General features: G+C 40.5%; 1 protein-coding gene across 1 annotated transcript in view; it reads right to left on the reverse strand.

Moving 5' to 3' along the window:
- RANBP9 (RAN binding protein 9) overlaps positions 1 to 25,101 on the reverse strand; it is a 92,130-nt gene that overhangs the window by 66,225 nt on the left and 804 nt on the right. Inside the window, exon 2 of the mRNA XM_025444231.3 lies at positions 12,081 to 12,192. Coding sequence (XP_025300016.3) covers positions 12,081 to 12,192 — 112 coding nt within the window. The remainder of the gene's footprint in view (positions 1 to 12,080; positions 12,193 to 25,101) is intronic.

The following is a 25,101-nucleotide window of genomic DNA, read 5'->3' on the forward strand; positions in this document are numbered from 1 at the left end:
ACATATCTGTGGTAAAGCAAATACAGCAAAATTTTAACTCTAAAATCTAAGCGGTGGGGATCCCTGGGTGGTTCAGCGGTTTAGCGCCTGCCTTCGGCCCAGGGCCTGATTCTGGAGTCCCAGATCGAGTCCCACATGGGGCTCCCCGCATGGAGCCTGCTTCCCCCTCTGCCTGTGTGTCTGCCTCTCTCTCTCATGAATTAATAAATAAAACCTTTAAAAAAAAAAAATCTAAGTGGTGAGTGAGTGATCACTGCATTAACTCTTCTGTATGTCTGGGAAGTTGGGGAGGAAAACTGCTTAGAATCTGTACTGTCGGGGGGGCCTGGGTGGCTCAGCTGGTTGAGCTGCCAACTGGATTTCAGCTCAGATCATGATCTCAGAGTCCTGGGATTCAGCTCTGCATGGGGTTCCGCACTCAGCAGGGAGTCCACTTGAGGATCCATATCTCTCTCTCTCTCTCTCTCTTTCTCTCCCCATCCCTCTACCCTACCCTCTATCTCTCTCAATAACTCTCAAAAAAAAAAAAAAAAAAAGGCGATCTGTACTGTTAAATTACAAACAGAGATACAGTAGGATGAAGCTCAACTTTTAATCAGCCTGTGTTCCATCCAAGAACAATTACCACTCGTAATCATTTTAAACATGTTTTCAACCGTTCCTCCTGAGAAACCTATCCAAACTGCCAGATCACCGACAAAGTCAAAAGGTCTAGGACCAACTGACCATTTCTCCATATTCTGAAATGCTTGCTTTGCTTTCACCTAAATGATTCCAGCAGTCAGGAAGCAACAAGCACTCCACATATCTGAGATAAACACAAATAGACTGGTTGCAAACTGGTTTTCTGGTTCTGAAAAAGTAAAACTCGACTTCAAGTAATATATTCATTATGACAAAGCTATATGGCCTTTTAGTTATATTGAAAGATGATGGGTATTTTCAAGACATTATTAAAATGAGATTTTTCCCTCTGATTTTTCATTAAATTCATCCTAAGGTAAAACTATAGGTAGTGGCACACGTGAGAATAATATATTTTATTATTCAAATATATCTTAAGTCGATTTTTTTTCCCTCAGAGTAAAGCTAAAATTTGTTTGAATAGAGAAAAAAAAAAAAAGTGGAGAATACACCACAAAATGTCAATTGTGTTTAGTATATATGGGTGTAGGACTGCAGATTCTTTTTAAAATAGTTATGCTTTTTTCTGCTTCACAGGATTTGACTTCTCCTTTTGCATTAAAAATGCATTACCTCATAACTACAAAAAGAGTTCTTGAAAAAAATCCATATGCACTTGCTGGGTATAAAAAAACCGATGGGAGTGAGGGGTGGGGTTAGGATGATTTGAGATTAGTGCACTGAAAAAAGATAACCGACTCAAGAATAATTTGAGAAACATGATGGTGGTACTGTCCCCTAGGTCACTCTTCCCACACTTACCGGGGACTTGGTTAACTAACACTTTCCTCAGCACTACAAATAGCTCCCATCACCTTCGGTCAGCTCTAAAGGCAGGTAAAAGAAGTAACACCTAACACGTGCTCTGTACAAGGCCCGGAGCTGGGGGTATGCCTCCACTCAGTCCACATATTCCTCCAGCACCGATTTTTGCCAGTATCGTTCTACATACACACTGGGACTACCACGCTAGGGAACGAAACAGACCAAAAATGCCTTCTGCTTCTCTTCGTGTAAGTTGTCTTTCACTACTACATCCAAACCGGCATCCCCAGCAATTCCAGCTCAAGAATCTTATCACATCTCCTCTTCAACCTCACTTAACACAGCAATATATACATCTCTCCATATTGCCTGAGTTTACCAGCTCCTTACGGATTTCTTCATTATCCAGCCTAAACTAAAACTGGCCATTTCAATATTCTGCCAGTAACCTCAATGTACAACTGTTCTTCCGATTTACCTATCATTTCCCATCCTGTATCAATCATACAATTCAACCTTCCTCCCTAATCAGCCAAGTACGTTGAGAAAAATGTTGTTACATATGTAAACTGCTGTCACAACAAATTCCTCGTTCTAAATCTCGTGGTTCCTCAATACTTTTACTTTTCTGATCAATATTTTTATCTATATGGAGGGACAACACAGATGAAGCTGTGAAAAAGACAGAAATCTGTGCTCTCGTGGAGCTAACACTCTCACTCTCACATGGAAGACGGATCTTAATTTAAATAAACAATTATGAACCTGCAGAAGGCTTGAAGAAGCAGTACAAGGGGCCATAAGAAGAGGTGACAGGAGCCTAACCTAGCTGGGAAGAAGAAAGGTTGTTATGAAAGGTTTCCTGAAGCAGAGATACTTCTGTTCCATTCAATTCCATACTCCATCCTATATTCCTAAATTATTTAAAATCCACCCCACCACCCCCCAAGCAAAGGAATTCACCTCCTCAATCCTTCTTCGGACTCACAGTGACTCCTCCTCAACTGATTCATAAAACCAAGTTTCTCCCACCCAAAAGGAAGTTGGAGTCATCTTTCTGGAGAGTCATTTGGCCACTGCATCACAAGTCTTAAAAATATGCGTATCTTTTCCTTTGATCGGATAATTCTACTTCAAGAAATATTTCCAAGGAAACAGAAATAGATTTCGTGCATAAAAATTATAATAGTGAAAGGAGTTTACTTAAATAACAACAGAATAGTTATGGATGTGCCTTAATATGGGTAAAACAAATTATGTTGCAGCCAAAAAGTAAAGGAAAAAGAAAAAAGATGTTCGGGGCTTTTAATCCTACAGGAAAATGCTTATAAGAAATGTAAGAAATATGCAATGATACATACAGTAAATAAAAAATAAAACAATGTAAATATCTGTAAAATACAGAATAATTATGTTTTTGTTTTTTTTTTTTTTTATTTATTTATGATAGGCACACAGTGAGAGAGAGAGGCAGAGACACAGGCAGAGGGAGAAGCAGGCTCCATGCACCGGGAGCCCGACGTGGGACTCGATCCTGGGTCTCCAGGATCGCGCCCTGGGCCAAAGGCAGGCGCCAAACCGCTGCGCCACCCAGGGATCCCCAGAATAATTATGTTTAAATATAAAAAAGCATATCTACAAAACCTGGAAGGAAACAAGTTGAATTTTTAATAGCAATTATACAAGATTATAATTTTCTTCCTCATATTTTTCTCTACCCTTTTGAATTTTTCAATTAGCAGTGTATTATTTTGCTGAATGGATAGAGAACTGTTTCCCACAATAGCAACACAAGTTATGCAGCCCACTGGCTCCACTGTTTCCATTCTTCACCTCTGTATCTGACATACTACACCTGCTCACCTGCTTCCATCCCAACTTTAAGGCAATTACTGTAACAAGGATTAACAGTACATAGTGAGAAACTGGTGGGCACTTCAGTCCTGTTTATTGACTTTCGTGACTTCTCGTACAGTAAGTCTTCCTCTTTTCTCTGATCATTTCTTCTCAGAATCTTTAGCTAGTTCCCTCCTATATATCCAATAAATACAGCGTTTCAAGTGTCTGTGCTAGGTCTTTTTTATACTACATACTTGGGTGACTGATCACATCGATCCCTATGGCTTTAACAACTTACATTCTGATGACTCCAAAATCCACCTATAGCTCCGCTCTCTATCCATAAAAACCCATAGCTTTACTATTAATTATCTGGATGTCCCACAGCAATTCAAACATTGATCCCATCGTCTGCAACTTCAAAGTTCCACTTCCCTCCAGTATTTTTTTTTTTTTTTTGTTTAGTCTCCAGAGACCTGGAAGTTATCCTTAACTCCTTCTTTCTCAACAGCCACCCTCACCACTCCCACCTCCCAACTAAGGTGGGTTTATTTTTTTTCTGTCCCAGACAGCTATCGCAGCTGTCAACTTCCTCACTAACTCTACCACACAGATTAAGCCCTCAATTTAAAATCATAATAGCCCAACTGGTCCTCTTGATGTCAGTCTCAGACCTCTTATTTTCTGTATCACCATCAGACTAACCTCTGTAAAATGTAAATCCAAGCACTATCGCATTCCCTTGCTTAAAAACAGTACCTAAGAGACAAAAGACAATGCCCATCAGTATGAGAAGCCCCTTCATGATCATGTCTACACAGAATCTTCCCACAAAACTTTGTGCTGGTTTTTCTCCATCAGCAACAGCAGCATCAAGTATGTGCATGCACCTACTCATCCTATGAGGTTGGCACTATTATTTCCATTTTACAGATAAGGAAACAGAGTTTGACCAAAAGTACAAAGCCATAGAATTATTAAGTGGCAGACCCAACATCTGAACCTCCATCTGTCCAATCCCAAAGTCCTTCACTGTATTACTTGGCAAAAGTAACTAATCAGCTTCTAAAATAGATATTCAACTTTAAAACCTGTTCAGCCCGGGTGGCTCAGCGGTTTAGCATCACCTTCAGCCCGGGGCCTGATCCTGGAGACCCGGGATCGAGTCCACATCAGGCTTCCTGCATGAAGCCTGTGTCTCTCATGAATAAATAAAATCTTAAAAATATAAATAAATAAAAATAAAAAATAGAAACTGTTCATAAATGATCTCTGGGTGATCTCTACGAAATAAGTCTAAGTAAGGTCAATGAGGGCTAAAAGACAGGAAGAAGCAAGAGACTCAACTTTAACTTTCTTCATAACTATCAACAAGCTTTCTCTGGAGGCTTCCTGCACGATCTTCCAGTACACTTGGTCACTTCCTCCATCATACTTCTCCTCTAGTTTGTTCATATGTCTATTACTATAAATATTTTAACCTACACTTAATAAATTGTAATTTATTGACATGCTTAAGTCCCTTCTTACGTGAGAACTTCTGGAGGGCAGGGACCTTGTCTTAGGCCAATCCATCCTTATAAATCTTAGGTTCCTAGCACATAATAGGTATCCAACAAATTAAACCACCACCTCCTCCTCTGCTGTTTAAAATCTCTCACAATCCATCCATCCCTAGGCATCAGCCTCATAACCCAACCCCTCTATCTCTAGCCATCTTTCATGCTACTATCACATACCATGTCCAACGCCCTGCACCCCCCCCCCGCCCTGCTCAGTACTGCCTTTTTATTTTTTTAAGATTGATTGATTGATGATAGACAGAGAGAGAGAGAGAGAGAGAGAGAGAGAGAGGGGCAAAGACACAGGAGGAGGGAGAAGCAGGCTCCATGCCGGGAGCCCGACACAGGACTCGATCCTGGGACTCCAGGATCGCGCCCTGGGCCAAAAATAGGTGCTAAACTGCTGAGCCACCCAGGGATCCCAGTACTGCCTTTTTAAAACAGGTATCATATCACTGTCCTACTAAAAAGACTGAAGGCTATTATCTATAGAGTATTCCCATCTCAGAACTATCATGAATACTCTAGAATCTATTTCCAATCTTGCCTCTGGAAACTCTTCACCATAATCCCTCAAGTCTCCAACAATCCTGGGCCACAGACCTCAGCCAAAGATAACATACAGTTCCAGTGCTCCCCTGAGACTAATTCCACCACTATCACAGTCTGGAATATTTTTCCCCAGAAGAGCTTCTCAAATTCTTAATCATTTTGTTAGGCCTACCACTACTACCTTTCTTTATAAATATGCTTCCTTGAGCTAGAATTAACCACCATCCCTGCAGATGTCCCATCTACTCTCTTGCTCCTTTTTTTTTTTTTAAATAAGAATTAATCGCCTTTTAAAAAGATTTTATTTATTTATTCATGAGAGAGAGAGAGAGAGAGAAGCAGATACACAGCCAGAGGGAGAAGAAGCAGGCTCCATGCAGGGAGCCTAATGTGGGACTCGATCCCAGGTCTCCAGGATCACACTCTGGGCTGCAGGCGGCGCTAAACCACTGCACCACTGGGGCTGCCCTACTCTCTTGCTCCTAAATGGATTAGTATGTCTTATTTTTTAAAAAACATTTTATTTATCTATTCATAACAGACACAGAGAGAGGCAGAGACATACACAGAGGGAGAAGCAGGGGAGCCTGATGCGGAACTCCATCCCAGTACCCCAGGATCAGACTGGAGCCGAAGGCAGACGCTCAACCATTGAGCCACCCAGGTGCCCCTGGTTAGTATGTCTTAATTTAGAGTACTTGTTTAAGTCTGCTCCTTGCCCTGTCCCACTGTACCCGCCAATGACTCTGACATTCCTTGTGGGCAAGGACCCACACATAGTTCAGTCCATGCCATTGGGTTTTACTAAGTGTCAGGTCCTCTACTAGGAGCTATGGATAAGACGGAGATGAACAAGATAATTTGAAAATAAAAAGATAATTTCATATTTATATTCAGCTGCCAACAATGCCTGACACATCATATGTGTTCAGTATATATTTGCTAAGTCAATAAATACATTGCTTACTTGATACCTTTGTTCACTTTTTCCATTCTCTTGTTCACTGAGTTTCCATTTGCTGCTTATCACCCATCGAAACCAGAAGGGAAGACCTTTTAAAGCCTTTTAAAACTGAATGTGAAGACAGGCCTTTATTTCTCTTCCATTCCCCCAGAAATAATCCAGAAAGTCAGCAAGCATAGAAGGAACACTCTAAGGACTGCACTTTATTATCAGAAGAATTCAGGGACAGAACACAGAGACTGGATTACTTGCTAGTTTCTCCTGAATCACTGGCACAGTGGCACCAATATTTTGCTCAAAAAGCTAAAAGTACCATACTCATAATAAATTATAATTCTAAAAATATTCAAATAAAAAATTTATCACCTCTCACATTTAAAATTAACTGTACCTTCACTGTGTTAGTATGTATAATTTAAAACTTGAACAAAAATCCTGCACTGAAAGTAGATTCATGAGACACAGGCTGCTTTTAGAAATCCATCTCAGTGGTCAACAATCATTAACAAGAACACAAAAATAAACAGCCTTTAAATATGTCTCCTAAAAAAAAGTTATACAGACAAGGTGATATAGGTGATTTAACTTTTTGTTATGAAATGCATTAGAAAATTATTTTTTTAATTAATTATAAAACTTAGGCTATTGTGTCCCAATAAATAAGCTTATTTTCTTGAACATATACAAAATTACGTTTAGTTTAAACGAAAATCTAAGGGGCACCTGGGTGGCTCAGCTGGCTAAGCATCTGCCTTCGGCTCAGGTCATGATGCCAGGGTCCTGGGATGGAGCCCTGCATCCTGACTCCTTGCTCAGCGAGGAGCCTGCTTCTCCCTCTCCTCTCAGCTCCTGCTGTCACTATCTCTGTCTCTGTCTCTCTCTCTCTCTCTCTCACATAAATAAATTAATATATAAATAAAACCATTAAAAATAAATAAGTGAAAATCCAAGCCAAAACTCAAAAAATATTTCTTTCACTCACTAAAAGGAACTTCCTTCCAGCCTTATTTCTTAGGCATAAGGTATAAGTAACAATCATCATAATCACATTCCTAATATCCCAAGGCAGACCCAGAAATAATGCATATCACAGATAAATTAAAAGGTAATTCATACTCAACTCCCACTATGTCATAAGGAAACTTGCTGCACTGACCAACTTATCATAAAACATGATCTTGGACCTAAACATTTATTTACATGCTCTAATCCTGGATAAACACACTGTTTAAAAGAAACTTAAATTTCAAATTGAGCATAATAAAATCTCAGATGAGCACGTATCACTGCAAATGAAAAGTGACTAACAGCTGCTCTTTCTGGTCCATTCTTTACAGAGATGTTGGGATTTTAGTAAGGAATTTTTAGTTTTCTTAACACAATTAAATACATGTCCAGAAAGACATTACTTCCTCAAAATTAGCAATATGACTTGCTCTTCTTTCATAAATGAATTGTGCCTCCCTTCCAAAAGCAGGGGGTTAGACCCAGAACTCTGTTCAAAAAATGTACAAGATAAGATCTGCCCAGATATACAACAGTTTTCTCCAAGAATACACAGGACCTAAGTCTTATTCAACCATTCGTTCATATGGATGCTAGCTATCAATTACGTACCAGAACTACAGAACATTAAATAGTCCCTTACCCTCGATCCTGGAGTTTATTCCACCAGTAGGCAGACAATTTAAACATATAGATAATACAATTACAGTCTGGCCAAAATGTAAAGGAAGTATATTAAAGGCATAATCCTATTTGGGGGAGGAGAAAGGCCATCAAAAAAGGACCTTTAAACTGGAGCTGAAGAGTAATTAGTTAAGCTGGGCAAACGATAGAGACAAGAGAATGTGAATATAAGAGAGAAGGCAAGAGCCTGCAGAAAGAACTAGAAATACAAGCCAGCATGTACAGTCGGAAAAGTACAAACAGTACTTATGGGACTACACTGCTATCTACCCAATGCATTTTTTTTTTTTTTTTTACAGAGAGCCAATTCTGATTAAAAGCAGATCCTTGGGAGTACGTTCTAACCTAAAAAGTCTGTCCCACCTCTCTCTTTGGGGTCATTTTATGTTGATTCAACTCTGTTTAGCATCCTACTTTCTATTTTCTGGGGCTTATTTCTTCAAGCCTAAGCATGCATCCAGGTGGAAATGGAGATTAACTGGATGCCCAAGTTAGAGCTTCCACTGCACAGGAAGGAGAGGATGTGTAAGGATCTTGAATTTAACTGGAGTAAATGACAAAACAAAAACTGCCCTATGAAACACTCCATCCAATCTAGCTGTCAATTCAGTATTTTTAAGCATATCTGTAAGTCATTTCTTAACCACTTCCACATCTGTTGACATATGATTAATTTAAAATCAAAACAAAGGGGCGCCTGGGTGGCTCTGTTGGTGAAGCGTCTGCCTTCAGCTCAGGTCATGATCTCAAGGTCCTAGAATTGAGCCCCTCTGTCGGGCTCCCCTGCTCAGTGGGGAGTCTGCTTCGCCCTAGCCCTCACCCATGCTGTCACCACCTCTTGCACTTGTGGACTCTCTCTCTCAAAGAAATAAATCTTTTTCAAAGAATCAAAATAAAGGAATTGTTGAGTTTGTTAAAAAGGGGAGGATAGATAAGAATTAAAGACTCTTTAACACCATTTATCATTAGAGAAATGCAAATTAAAACCATAACAAGAAACCACTAAGATACCTATTATGAGAGCTAAAAATTTTAAACCAAAAAACCTGATAATACCAAGCACTTCTAAAAGGAGGCAAAGCAACAGGAACTTTCATACACTGCTCGTGGGAATGCAAACTAGTACAGTCGCTCTGCAAAACAATTTGGCAGTTTCTTAAAAGTTAAAAATGCACTTAACACACGATCCAGCAATCCCACTCCTAGATATTTACCCAACTGAAATGAAAACTCAAGTTTACACAAAAACCTGTACATAAATGTTTATAGTGGCTATATTCCTAATTGCCAAAAACTGGAAACAACCCAGATGTCCTTCAATTGAGCAGTGTGGATAAGCACACTGTGGTTGGCTCAACTATACAATCAGCAATGAAAAGAACTGATCTACCAATATATCCGACAACAGGAATGAATCTCAAATGTATTACACTAAGTGAAAGATGCCAAAATTAGAAGACTGCACACTCTGATTCCATTTATATGCCATTCTAGAAACAGCAAAACTAGAGAGAGAAGACCAATCAATGGTTGCCACCAAGAGACGGGAAAGAATCATCCACCAAGGGGCATAAAGGAATTTGGCGGGGGGTGGGGGGTGGGGGGGGGTGGTGATGGAACTGTTTTATCACTGATCTTTGAACAACGGGTGGTGCGGGGACACAGATCACCCACCTCCCACCCCTGCCACCACACAAGCTGAAGATCCCATATGACTTTCGCTGTCTCCAAAACTTAACTATTAATAGCCTAATGTTGACTGGAAGCCCCACCAGTACCATAAAGTTAATACATATTTTGTACGTTATATGTATTATATGCTGTGTTCTTACAATAAAGCTAGAGAAAAGGAGATGTTATTAAGAAAATCATAAGGAGGAGAAAATGTATTTCTAGTGCTGTCCTGTAGTTATAAAACATGTCCACATAGACCCGTGCAGATCAAACTTGTATCATTCAGATGCCAACTGTATATCAACTGTGGTGGTGGTTACAAGACTATACATATCTGTCAAAACTTGCAGACCTGCACACCAAAAATTATAAATCTACAGTATGTAAAAATCACCTAATTTTAAAACTGAAAGAAAAAAAAAAAAAACGAATGAGGGATGCTGGCAACAAAAACATGAGACTGGGGGGATCCGTGGGTGGCTCAGGTGATCCTAGAGTCCTGGAATCCAGTTTTGCATCAGGCTCCCTGCTTGGGGGCTGCTTCTCCCTCTGCCTGTGTCTCTGCCTCTCTCTCTCTCTCCGCCCCCCCTGTGTCTCTCATGAATAAATAAATAAAATCTTTAAATAAAAACAACAATAAAATGAGACTGAGAAGTCACAATGGAGTAGGACTGTAGGTTTTAGACTGTAGCCTCAAAGCAAGAGGGGTACCAAATGATCTCAAGAAGGGAACAGACGCATTTCAGTTATGTTAAGAACACTGACAACTGTTGCAGACTGAAGTTTAAGAGTGAAACAGGGAGCAACTGGGAGACCTCTGAACCTACCACCTAGATAATTTAGGGGTAAATCAGCAAACCCAAGGCAGAGGCCATGGAGATGGAGAGGGGAAGTTCAAGACAGGAAGTTCTCAAGGTTCTAGCAACAGTGAAACCATTAACCAAACTGATGCTGAGAAAAAGACCTTAAACAAGCTACACTGAAATACCCCGTGGGGCACTCAAATGGAAACATCGGGTTAGTTTTATAGGTCTAGAGCTCAAGGGAATAACTAGAGATGTAGCTTTAGAGTTGACATTCATCAGGGTGTTTGCAGCCATGAACATATAAGGTCAAGATCACGCAAGGACAGAACACGTAGAGTAGAAAAGCAGAGAATCCCACAATCATCATGAGCAACACCAGCACGAATGAGGTTGATGGTATAATTTCTAATAAAAAGGCTTGGTTGGAAAAAAAAAAAAAAAGGTTTGGTTGCCTTGGGAAAACTGAGGCAGTTCAATAAAAAGTTATCAGTGAATTTCTAAGGCTATACGTACTTTCTACTTTCCACACTGTTGCCAAGGAAAAATTCAGAATAATTATTAAATATGGTTGTTTGTTTGATTTTTGTTTTGGTTTTTTTTTTTTGTTTTTTTGTTTTTTTTTTTGGTTAAACATAGAAGCACCACTAACAGAGGTTAAATGATTCACTTCAATGCAGGTCAACTTAATAACTAACTCAACTGGGCCAACTCACCCAGTAAGTTTATCTTGGGAGTTGGACTAATGACTCTATGGATGTTTTGAAGGACCTCTGATACCACAATGAAGTTATCAGGAAATACCATAGGACAGACCCAGTGATTCTAGGTAATTAGCTCTTCATCAGAGATATGCACCAAAATGCCCTGTAAAGCCTACTCAGAACATGTATCCTGCCCAAGCTCTGCTTCTGAAAACAATGATTTTGGAACTTTTAGGGTAAGGCCCCAACTACTACATTTGTAATAACTCCAGAAGTGATTCTGATGTACACACACATACTACACACTAATCCCAAGATGAAAGGCAATGCTATAAAAGTTGGTTCCTGGATCTACACAGAGCTCTCATTTGGAGGCTTTCATAACACATCCTAATCCCTGGGAACTACCTCCAATTGAGAGCATACAAACATATTTCCCTGATCTAAACCCAAAATTCTAAGTCTCAACCCCTATGAAACACCTATGAATCACCTTTTGGCCTGGTTAACTGGCTCTGAGAAGATGTAAATTCTCAGCAGAATTCAGAAAAAGGCAGTGTAAGACAAGGCATGGGAAATGAGTCACTGTCTCTGTTGTTTACTTCCATTTCTCCAATTTAATGACAAACCAACCAGAAAAACTTGCTTATTTCACCAACTCAAGTATTAGCTTCAACTAGTATTTACGCAGAACTATGTCCAACAGCAGAATATTCAGATCCTACTTTACCAGTTACCAAAAATATCCAAGATTCTCATTTTCCAATTACATCATAAATATTATAAATCAAGACAAAAAAATTATCCAAGAGCAGCAAATTGTCCCACCAAAAGTTACACTTACCCATCTCTTCCTTTACTGACAATTTTTACTTCAAAATAATAAATCCCACAGGCTGCTGGTATCGGATGCGTGGCGCGAACTGACGCTGCATCTTTTGGGGTTTTGCCATGACCTGTACATGAAATAGGAAGGGGGGAAAAATCGGATGAGATATTCAATGAAAATCTTAAACAATTCAGGAACAAATATGGTTTTCAGAATGATCCATAAACATTCATGCTCTCACCAGTACATATAAAGACTTAATAAAACATTTGTCATCACAATCCAATACGCAAAGTCGCCCAGGTTATTAGTCATGGGACTCTTCACACCATTCCTAGATTTAACATACTTTCAGAGTTTGAACACACTGAACCTACCAAACTAAATATTTTAGGGTAGACTATATATTTAAGAGAAAAAATGATGCATTTAAAGAACATGATGAGGGCAGCCCCGGTGGCATAGCAGTTTAGCGCCGCCTGCAACCCAGGGCATGATCCTGGAGACCCTGGATCGAGTCCTACATCAGGCTCTCTGCGTGGAGGCTGCTTCTCCCTCTGCCTGTGTCTCTGCCTCTCTCTCTCTCTCTCTCTCTGTGTGTCTCTCCCATGAATAAATAAATAAAATCTTTAAAAAAAAAAAAAAGAACATGATGAAAATACGATCTTAACTTTATTAGATCCAAATATGCATCTAATTTATATTATTGCAAAGTAACACTCTTTTGTCAAATGGCCTGTTTAAACTAGAAGCATCTATATCATAAGACATACATAGATATTTAAAGATTTTATTTATTTATTCTTGAGAGAAGAAGAAACAGGCAAAGGAGAAGCAGTTTCCTGCAGGGAGCCTGATGTGGGAATTGATTCCAGGACTCCGGGATCACAACCTGAGCCACCCAGGTGCCACATAAGGTGTATTTTTAAGTGAAATTCTATATAATTAGATTGAATGGACAAAGCAGCTTTCTTACTTTAAGAATTTTCAAGTTTGGGGGCGCCTCGGTGGCTCAGTCAGGTAAACAACTGCCTTTGGGCTTAGGTCATGATCCTGGACTCCCTGCTCAGCAGGGAGTCTGCTTCTCCCTTTCACTCTGTCCCACCCACCCTCCTCCTCCCGAGTGCTTTCTCTCAAATCGATTTTTTTTAAAAATCTTTAAAAAAAAAAAAAAAAAAGAATTTTCAAGTTTGTTCTTGGACATACTCTCATCAATTCTATACAAAAGCTGATCTATAATCTTTGGTCAATTATAACCTACTAAGAAATATCTCTAATCTCTAGCTGTATTTGTTTTTTCTCTTTTTTTACGAAAGGGATATGTCATCAAACCACTGCTGAAATCTTTAGAGAATCTGTTAAACAATGGCTTTTAAAGTTTTTAAAATAGCAATTCCTCAGTTCTAATCCTGGAGGATTTCCCTCACTCACAATCACCTCCCCTGTCCCTCCTCACCCAAGACACAAATTAGCCTAAAAGCTAGCATGTGAACAAAAATCAAGTAAGTGACAGAACATATGCCCATAAAACCACAGAAGAAAAACAGAAGTTCAAGTAGCCTACCAGAAAGTACTCAGAGTAAGACAAGTCTCCACAATCCCCAAAAGGACTATATGAGAAAAATACTCTAAATTATTATTCAGTGTTCTTGTTAAATACACTTTACCCAATGTATTGGGTAAATTAATGACTTAGGTCATTAATCCTTTAGTCATACTATAACAATACCTTCATAGGTAGAAAAATTCCCCTTCTCAAATTTATCCTAATTGTTTTAAAATGAAATACCTTCTTTTAAATCAAAAATTTTATCTCAGCTATACAATAACCATCACATACCAATGAAATACCTTCTCTTACCATACACTTTATCAAATTGCATTATTAAACAGTTTACGTTTGCAATCCAAATTGGTACATGTTCACAGGGCCCAAAAGAAACTGAATGAACTTAGCCACTCCCTTCTATTACCATGAAAACCTGCGTCCACAAATGTCTTAAGTATATACAGTTACAGGCAAAAGTTCTCAGAGCCTGGTGACCACTGGGAGGTGATAAAATTGAACGGGCAGATAAAACCAGAAGCAGCAATATACAGATGCCCCTAGAACTGCTTTACCATACATAGGTAATAGATCTACAATGAGCTAAGCAGAAGGAAAAAAACAGCATAAACCTGCAGAATGACATCAATCACTTTTTAAAAACAGACATTTAATAAATTACGGTTTCAGTAAAACTCAATTTTCAGTAAAAACGTGTTCAAATAATTGAGTTGCCTGGGAAATGGCTAGGTAAACTAAATGCATTTTAAAAACTTAGTTAAAACAATCTAAAGAAAACCCTGATTAACCCCTGGAGTCCTAAATCAACTAGCTTTTGTTTTTGTTTTTTCTAGAAGGGAAGTGACCAAAACTTTTAGGGATAAAGTAGTCTCAAGGTAGTCCTAGTAATAATGATGATAATAAAAAATGACAATAATTAATATACATTTAATGCTATGTGAAAGGCACTGCTTAAAGAGTACTATGTTCACTTGTTTAGCATTCAAAACAATTTCTTTTTTATTTATTCATGAGAGACACAGAGAGAAAGAGAGAGAGAGAGAGAGAGAGAGAGAGAGAGAGGCAGAGACACAGGCAGAGGGAGAAGCAGGCTCCCTACTGGGAGCCTGACTGGGACTCGATCCCAGGTCTCCAGGATCACACCCTGGGCTGAAGGCGGCGCTAAACCACTGAGCTAACGGTGCTGCCCTCAAAACAACTTCTGAAGTAGGTACTGTTTATTATCATTTCACAGTTGAGGAAATTAAGGGAAGAGGAAGAAACTCGCCCAAGGTCATGCTGCTGTGTGAGAATTCCAAACCAGGGTTTGTGCTGGGACTTAAATTCAAGAAGTCAGAAGCAGTGCAAGCTCTGAACCCACAGGAAGGGTCCACTTACAATGAGCATTGTGGGATCACTCCACTTGTATTCCTATCTCCTATTCTTGCTACTTCTATGGGAAAAAAGAAAGAAAATATTTGAAGGTAAACAACTTTCTCAAAGAATTAAGTGCTTTTGTATTGATTTTTCTCATTCAACATCTGTGAAATAGGTTTTAACCTCAATTTTAAAGAGAGAAAACTCTTACAGATGTTAGTAACTTGCCCCTATTAGTAGAATCACACATTAAGTCTGTATGAATTAAAATGCCCTACATTTTCCCCTATGCAAAAATAACTATCAACTACACAATTATCAATCTTCAAGGTTCTATTACATTTATTATATTTATTATTATTATTCCATGAAGGTTAAAAGGATTTGTTTCATTTTAAAATTAAACTTAAATGTAAAGACCCAGGAAAAAGTTGAGATGCCAGATTAAAAGCATTCATACCATCTCTTAGGTGAGACTAATAATGTCAGAGTAAAGGGCCTATTTCTAATAATGCTCATCAGCAGGAAGCTTATCACCTTAAATTCTGTGACATCCAGAAAACAACCTCACACTACCGAAGTATAAACTGTTAAAACCACAAAGTCTTCAGGTTAAGTGTTTTCTATACGGCTCAAAAAGAAAATACATATTGCTTCAAAACTCTAAGGCTAACAAGGTTAGCTCCTTCATTTCACAACCTGTTGATTTCTTTTAAATGAAAGATCCCCCTCTACTCTCCAATGTGCCATCAATTGCCTTTCTGGAAATACAATCCAGTCTTCCCTGTACCACTATTCTTCCATACAACTAAAATTCCTTAACAACCTCCTACTCAGCCAAGGAAAAAGATAAACTTCCTGAAAACCTTGTTGGTCTGGCACTACCCCCCCACCCCCACCCCCACCCATGCCCAGCACTTTCCACGGCCTTCCTGTACCAGCCACACTGGCCTGACCCGGATCTTTGCCCAAACTACTGCCCCCGAACTGGAAAGTGCTACGTTTCTTCCTCACCTGGTTATATCTTGCTCATCCCTCAGCTCTTAGCTCAAGTTTTCCTTCCTCAATTACTCTTTCTCTAACCTCTCTGACTTGGTCTAACCTCCTTTTTCTATGCCCTCGTGGCAACACGGCTCTGTCCCATACGACATTAACACACTTACCAAATACTCGTGATTCTCTTGTTCTTCTCACGTTTGAATTCCTGGACCTCTTTTCTCCCACTGACCTCCCACTCTAACCTTAATCATTCCCTTCCGGGGGCTACACTCTGGATTCCGACATCAACTGAAACCGTTCCACCTCAGACACAGTAAATTCTAGCGAAATCTGTTCTGCTACAAAACACATTGCTTGAATACAAATTAGCTCACAGGCACTTGATAGATACAGGAATGATGTCAGCATAATAAAGAAGTCATTTAGTTCATAACACAGCTTTCCCCATACATTAATGAATTAAAGAGAAAAATCTAGGAATACACAAAAAGCCCTCAAAAACCCTGAGGCGCCTCCACAAGTGCATTCCTGTAGTGTGCAGTGTTTAGGGGCTTCGGGGACCATCACACCTGCCATGGTCACTGTATTAAGCCATCTGGGGAAAATTCAAGCCCAATACTGATCACAAAGTACCAAGGTATTTCCTCTTTGTTACTGGTATGGACCCATGCATCTCTTGCATATTTACTTCATACTTTCTGTTATAACTCACTACACTACTTTTATTTTGCTGCTCAAACTGACCCACCCCATTAGCCACTGGGAACTTTTTCATTTGGCTCCTCTGACACGCCTGCATTATGGTTTTTCTTTCTGTTTGTTATTTTCTGGCCCCAGAAGACACTAGAGGCTCATCTTGTATGTTTCCTATCCCAGTCCTAGAACCAGCCATTTCTCCAAGGAGCCCTGAGGCTCCTTAAACTGGCAAACAGCATTAGAACCCAACATCTAGCTACTGGGTATGTTCCTTGTTACTGAGGTGCCATTGCTTTTAGGCTTTCTCATTGATAAGAGCAAGGAAACATATGTATGCATACTAAGTCCCTGTGTGTGTCTATATTTCTGTATGTAATCATCTGTGTTTGTATTAATAAACCAAACACGAGTTCACACTGAAGTCTCCAACTTTATTACCACACTGATCATTCTAACTACCTCTCTCTGCTTATCCGTAAAATTCCAGCCCAATGATAAGAAACTTAGCTCCCACCATCTGCCATTCATTTAATTATTCAATTCCAATATTTATGTATAACAGCATCTGAACTGGTAGCCCATATTCCCATGGGATACAACTTTATTAGTAAGAGTTAAGTTTCTTTGATCTTTAGTTTTACAGATTACTGATTTCCAAATTACCTGTGTCAGCACCTTCCCCCCCCCACCCCATTCTCAGAGGCTGTTTTATATATCTGTAATACAGTTGGGTTGTTTTGTTACATTATGTATTTTATCCTGGGATTTGCTCCTCCATCCTAAATGATTTTTTTTAATTTGCATACATTTAAATTCACTCTCCATGGCTGCAAAGTTCTGTGGGTTTGATAAATCCATGGAATGATATATCCACTAGTATAGTACCATACGGAATACTTTCACTGCCCTAAGAATCCCCTGTGCTTTGTATGCCACCCTTCATCCCTCCCCTCCAGCCCCTGAACCACTCATCTTTTTATCATCTCTACAGCTTTGCCTTTTCCAAATCACCAGGTAATTGAAATCACAGTATGTAATCTTCTCAGACTGGCTTCCTTCACTTAGCAATATGCACTGAAGATCCCTCTGTGTCTCTGCATGGATGGACAGCTCATTTCTTTTTATCACCGAATAATACTCTACTGTATGGATATACCACAGTTTATCCATTCACCGATCGAAAGACATCTCGGCTGCTTCTTGTTTGGGGCAATTATGAGAGAAGTCACTACGAACAGTCACATGCAGGTTTCTGTGGGTACCTAAGTTTTTAAATCGGCTGGGTAGGAGCACAACTGCTGGTAAAACTATGTTTAGCTTTGTCAGAAACTGCCAAACCATGTTCCAAAGCGGCTTCATCAATCTGCATTCCCACCAGCAGTACGCCAGTTCCTGTTGCCCTGCATCCTCACCAGCAACTGGCACTGTCAGGTTTTCTTTGGACTTTAGCCATTCTAATAACTGAAGTTTGTACACTTTTCCTCTGTTTGAAAAGGGGGTTGGGGGGGGGGGAGGGGTGAAAAGGGCTAAACCCTGAATCAGACTTTTATTTTTGATCAAACAGCTGTCAAGCACTTCCATCTCTAAGAAGGAAGCCCAAACCCCAGGGCTTAAGGCTGTGAAGGATCAGCAGCCTGTGATGCTGGGCACCAATGCTGGTGGAAATTTAACGGGGCTTGTATTTAATAGGACTATTACTTTTGTGGTGCTCTGGTCACAAAGTTCCACAGGTTTCAAGTGGTCTGCCCCAGCCCCCTTTTTCCCATAAGCCGCGTTACTTTTAGTGTCCAATTCTGTGGAAAACATAAGGTTTTTCCTGGGAACACATTTTTGGCATTAGAGCTGAAATGCCTGTGTCTTCCTCTAGGATACAATTCCCTGTCCTCTCCCTCTCCCCTTTCTAAACATTTTGCTTCCACGCTTCCTCTTCCACATCAAGGGAACTCCCATTCCTTGAACCCTTTCCACCCCACACCCCCCATTCCCCATTTTCCCTCTTCCAGGACAGGCTGCGTGGTAATCACTTAAGAGCTCTCCAATATCCTTGATTTCTCTCACATGCCTGTCCTTCCACCACAGGCCACCAGCAACAGCACAGCCTTAGCTCAGTACTGTAATCCACCTTCCCTCCTCCTGCCCTGGGCAGCTGGCCTCTACCAAATAAGGTCCAGCAGTCTCGCAAACGCAAATAGCCACCGCTAGGGATTGCCACCTAGCCACCGCTAGGGACAGGTGGCAGCTTGCACTCTCCCACTGCTATCAACAGCACACCGGGATGCCCTTAGTTAGCTAGCTCCCCACTCCCCTCCACGGCTGGCTCACTGGCCCACGTGTTCATCACTCACTCGAAGCTCTCACTCATATCCTCAAGTAAGTGAGCAAACCACCTCGCCTACTTTACGGTATAATGGGACTCCGCTACTGTATGTGGCCACATTCCACTCTCGCTCTCCTGTTACACACATAGCGCCCAGAGTCCACTCTCATCCTCACCTTTCCCCGTATTACCAGAGGGGTCACGTGTCCTCCTCTCTCCAGGACTGTCCTGTGCTCCTGCACCGCTCTCCTCCCTCCAAGCCAGCCCTGTCAGCCTCCCAAGCTTTTCTTCACCCTTCCCCTCAATCTCTCGATCTATAAGGGCAATGTACCAAAATGCACACTTCCCACAAAATCATACGTGCTATAGATCAGTGTCGATAATGCGCTGGGGTTGGTGGTAAACATAATGAACTTTTTTTTCTTTTGAACTTTAATAAAAGCAAGTACAATTACTATTATTTTGTCAAAAGCTATATTAAATTTTGTACATTCTTACCGGGACTCTGTACATCAGACTAACATTACCCTCTCATCTAACTTAACGTCACTTCAGTTTCACCCACACTGCCAAGCTAAAACAAGACTTACTTAGAAATGGTACAATCATCTCTAACACAGTACTTTCCAAAGGGGTTTTTATGGATAATTTTGTTTCTGTGGATTCTCATTGTCTTTGCTGACACTAGAAGCCAATCACCAGACACAACATAACTCCTCCACTATCAACCATTTAAAACACACACACACACATACACACACCAATCCCGCCTTCACCTCCATCCTGCTCCAAGTACTGCTTAACCTCTTTCTTCGTCTGTATTTCTCAAGAGTAATCCTTAACATTTTCACTATCCCTTCTATTGGTCCCTACTATTTACTCTGATCTTCGCCCCTATCACTAAATTCAAACTGCTCTCCTAAGGTCACAATGATCTAATTTCCAAATCCAGTGGAAAACTTTCTCTGCCCAGCTCACTAAACCTATTTGTTGCATTTGATACTAAAAGTCTCTTCCTCATTTCTGACACTCCTCTCTGCTCAGCTTCTGGGACACCACACTCTTCCCATGTCCAGATACCTCTTAACTATTCCTCCTTGGACTCTACGTGATCTTTCAATGTCGGTGTTGCTCAGGGTTCCACTCTGGCCCACTGCTCTTCCCACTTTACCTACTCTCTCTTACCCTCTCCTTGAGTTTCGGCCACCATCTGGAGGTGACTCCCAAATCAGTCATGACCTAGACCCCTCTCCCACGCTCAGGTCAATTATGGTATGTGCCCACCCTTCTGCGGCCTCACACACTGACCCTACTGTAAACAGAGGGGCCCGGACTCTCCTTTTGCCAGGAAGGTATTTTGTATCTCACAAGTACTCTTGTACACCTACAGCAGATTCAACACAGGTTAACATCTGACATGAAGGCCACCAATTCAACATCATAGCATATAATGAAAAGCTCTGCCCAATTAAGAATGATGGCAATTAGTTTATCCAATCTGTTAAGTCCCTCAGGAATCTGGAATAGGAAGCAAAGGATAAACCGGTCAGGAGGGAAAAGAGAAGAAAACAACCAGAAACTACAGCTGAGTCACTTCAGCACTAGAATAAAGTGAAAAGTCATGAACTCCAGCTGCTGCAATACTTGGAGCCACTTTAACTCCTAAAGATCTGTTCCTGCTCTTCCTGGAAGGCTTCTCTGGGTTCTTCTGGTTTCCACAAAGTCTGATCATATGGCCGAGATTCCCATTCCCACTCACCTCCAAATATACTGTAATACTTCCTTGAAATTATTATTTGATTCACAGTTCACTGCAAGAACCTCACAGAGCTATAAATAAACCCTAGTGTCTTCCTTGATTTCTCTCTCCATCGTCCCATTGATTCCCATCAGTGGCACTTTAAAAATGTATCACAAAGACGTCTGCTTTGCTCCACCCTACCACCAACCGAGTTCAGGTCCTTATTTCTTACACAGACTTCTAAATGAGTTTGCTATTTTCAGTCTTGTACTCTTTGAATCCATCTTCCAATTAGTTGTATAATATGACAAAAGTGAAAATATGAGCCAGCCACTTCCTATTTAAAATCCTTTGATGATTCCTCATGTCCTACAGAGTAAGAAGATCTAAGCTTGGTAAAAACAGTCCAAAGGCCTCTCATGATCTTTTCCCAGCTGCTACTTGTCACACACTCTCAAATTCCAACAAACCGAAATTGCTTGAAGATCCAAACCTATACAATGGTTCTCACCTCTAAGCTTTCAGTTAGGCATTTTCACGCATAAGGCCTAGCACCCCTCCTCCTTCCCTACATCCTCATCTCTCAAGACTGACCACTGGCCTCATCGCTCCCAAAAGCAGTCCCTGACTCCCCACCTTCATCTCTTCCAGGATCAGCCAGGGGTAGATGCTCCTCTGTCTTCCACCGTACTCTTTATGACACTTTCCATACTACACTTACGTGTTTTACCTGCTTTGAGCTCTCTGAACTCAGAGATAGTATCTTATCACCCTGCAGTGCCCAGAACCTGGCACAAAGTATACATTTACTAAAAGCTTGTTGAATAAATAAATGGAGAGCAAGGCATATACACCAATTGTGTAGCAGAGTATCTGTCCTATAGCAACGGCTCAATGAATTATTACTACTACTCTCTCCTACAAGTGTGATTATTACATTCACTTAATTCTTGCAGTTATCAACGACCATCTTTGAAGCTAAATTTCCCAGAATACTGGCAAAGAGATTCCGGGGGAAAGCTCAGTTTGGTTTTTACATTCCTTTACTTTAAGGAACACTTTTATATCATCCCCATAATTCCTAAGAGACATTTGCATTGGTAGGCAAGCAAATATTGTTATTTGTTCAACCTTAGGAAGTGCAAAAAATTCAGTAAGTAATTTAACAAGGGTCAAAGGCCTAATGGCTGGTGGTGATACTGAGAGGGATGGAAGCTAGAAGCACATGAGAAAGTCAGCTATTTGGCTAGATGCTACTAGTAATGCTTCAATTAAAACAAATTCACTAGTTCATAGCCACTTAACATTTCCAACTTTTACTTATCTCGTGTTTCTTACAAGCTGCTCTAAATCTGTATCATGAAGGCACCTGGACTTTTCCGTGGCATTGGAGTGTTCTAAGCAACATTTTCTTTTTCCCATAGGAAGTACTTTTAACGTCAACTATTTTTCAAAAAGTTCTAAACGTGATCACTGGATTTTTACCTATTAGAGATGATTAAAACTCATACCAATTGAAATAGGCAATACTGTATTGTTGGAAAGAGCACTAAATTTAGAGTTGGTGAAAATTAGTTTCCAACCCTGGCTTACGTGTGACTGGGAAAATCTAGCCTCCAGGTGCTCCCACTTCCTCACATCTAAAAATGAGAACTCCACCATCTTGTCCAAATCCACTAACATGCTTGTGTATTAAAAAGCTTTGTAAAGTATCCAAATGTGATAACTGCACAAATATAAAAATGCAATCTGTAACTGAAACATTTAGGACTAATTGATTCCATTGTCATACGCATTAAAATGCTTTAAGTTGGAATAAAGTCCTCATTATAACTAAGTCTAAACTTGTCACATTTACACTTATTCAAAGCTGACAATCTTAAAAATAAAAGGGGCTATGCCTGAGTGTTTCAACAGTTGGTGTGTGACTGCTAAGCAAAAAGTCTTTTTAAAAATTTTAACATACAGTATATACGCACCCTGCTCCTCCTCTGCAATCCAATCAACTTTGTCTGCATGTCTGGCATTGTTTAACATTAATCCCTCCGAATCATTTAAGGAACCATATGGCTTCCAAAAACGGTAATTCCAACTTAGAAGAATAACATCTTAAAAACCGAGCATGTTCAGAGCAAAAGAAACCAGGATGTTTCTATTTCAAAGGTAAGAAAAATCCTTACCATTCTGAAAAGATTATCATCAATCTTTGCGAATTCTGCGATATGCAAAAATATTTTATGAACAATAGTTTCAATGTTAAAAGTGCCTGAAAACGCTTAGGTAAAAACTCAAAAGTGGCACAATGATATGTGAAATAAAATTCACTCTTATTTTGTGACTTAAAAGTTTTATTCTCTACTACTTATGACACTTCCCCTTTGCTCCCTTCCCCTCTTAGTGGGACAGAGCTGCCCAGTACTTTGGTGTGGTCCACTCAGAAGGCACACAGAAAAACAACAGGAAAAAAGAAAAAAAAAAAAAAAAACCCACACACATTAAAATAACAAGAGGAAGAGGCAGTTGAAGGGGGGAAAAGAGTGTATTTGTGACAAGGGGGAAGGGAGAGACAAAGAAGAGGGAGAGAAAACAAAACAGATGATAACAAAATCTGTTCTTTCAGAAGTAATGCTTTACGCTTATAAAGGAGTGAAGTTTCCAGAGAGTGTATCTTAGTATTACACAACAAAAAGTAATAAAGAGGCCAAAAGGAAAAATCATGGAGACGGCAGGGTCATAAATATTCCTAACTCTAACCAATTGCTCATAAGCATGCACTTTCCCTCTGACCCAAATCATAATTTTATGTAAAAGGAGTTAATAAAACCAATCAAGGCATGCTACAGTGCTACAGAAACTCTGATCACAGATGCTACATCTCACGGAAATTCACAGCTGGAAATTTCCTTACCATCCAGGGTCATCCTCCTCACCTCTCAGAGGAAGAAACTGAGGCCCTGTCCTGTAACATGCCTGAAATCACAGATGATCGCAGGGCTCGGCAAAACTAGGGTTCTTTGTTCAATAATTTTCCGTCATCCTTTGCCTCTGATTTTATAAGCTAATTATTAACCATCGACCACAAATTTAAGATAAAGTTTCGTCAAGTCTAACAAAAAGCTTTCCGGTAGCCACACGAGAAGTAAACACTTCACGGCACAGCACTGTTCACGCAAATTAGAACACACACACACACACAAAAAAAATGAAATAATAGCCTTCATGGGGTATTCACAAAATGTCCTAACCTAAGGAGAAAACAAAGGTCATTTTCGGCCACTGAGATTAAGGAACATAATATCTAAAACTGAAAGTGCTTCGCTGGACCTATGGATAAAAAGGAGGACTATTCAACAAGGCCTATTTTTGTGCGTGATTCTTTCCAACCAAATCATTTGGTAGATTTCTGTCGCCATTCTCCCTTCTGCTTTAACAGTAACTTATTTATCGAGGTTCTTCTCACATTTTAGTCCCGTGGGCTTCCCGAATCTAACCACAAGAACTGTTTATGCCCCCTGTATCCCTGTCAACTAGGATCTGATTAAGACCCTTCCTTTGTAGCCAATCAAAAGGGAGTCTGCTTTGAATGTAAAAGCTCCTGCCTCAGGTTTGGGGCCTAAAAACTGCATTTGTTTCCAGACGGACGGATGCATTAGATTGATCTTGTTTTCTCCCAGACGAGTAAACTTGACTGCATGCTATGAATCCGGGCTACATTTCCAAAAAAAAAAAAAAACCCTCAGAGCAAATGCATGATTTAATTTAACATGAAAACTCATCTGCTCCGAGCTTTGTTTTAAGATAAGCAGAGGAGGTAGGTGAGGGAGGAGGGGGCCAAGCACAAGCCCAAGGCTGTTTTATCATCACCATCAGCGTTATTATTTCTTTTAACTGCAGGTGTAAAACCTAAGCCGGTTTTCTTCAAAATGCCCTCTAAGACCGTTTCAAAACACCCGTTTTCCGCGAGACTTCATCGCACAGCAGCACGTGAAGAGGGGGCACTTCCCATCAGTGGCCGCAGGCTTCCCCCCGGGCAAACACCTACTCGTGAGGCTCGGCTCCTGCCCTCCTCTCCCGGCTGCTGCGAGCGAGAGGCCCCGACCGCAAACTTGGGGCCGCAGCCCGCTTTGTCCCCCCGCACAAGCTCTGGCCTAATTTTGGACGCGATCCTCCCCCGACGGCCCTCCCCCCGCTCTCCCTTGATTAGGAATCCTACCTCGGGATCGCGCCTCTTCCCCGCACGTAAGGGGAGACCGCCTGACCCAGCAGCACCTGGAGAACAATGTAACCCAACTCCAGGTCCCCGGATCCCTGCACCCGAGCCCTAAGGTCTATCTTCCGGGGACATCGGAAAGCGAGTTGT

The sequence above is a fragment of the Canis lupus genome, chromosome 35 (genome assembly GCF_003254725.2).
Source record: "Canis lupus dingo isolate Sandy chromosome 35, ASM325472v2, whole genome shotgun sequence".
NCBI lineage: Eukaryota > Metazoa > Chordata > Mammalia > Carnivora > Canidae > Canis > Canis lupus.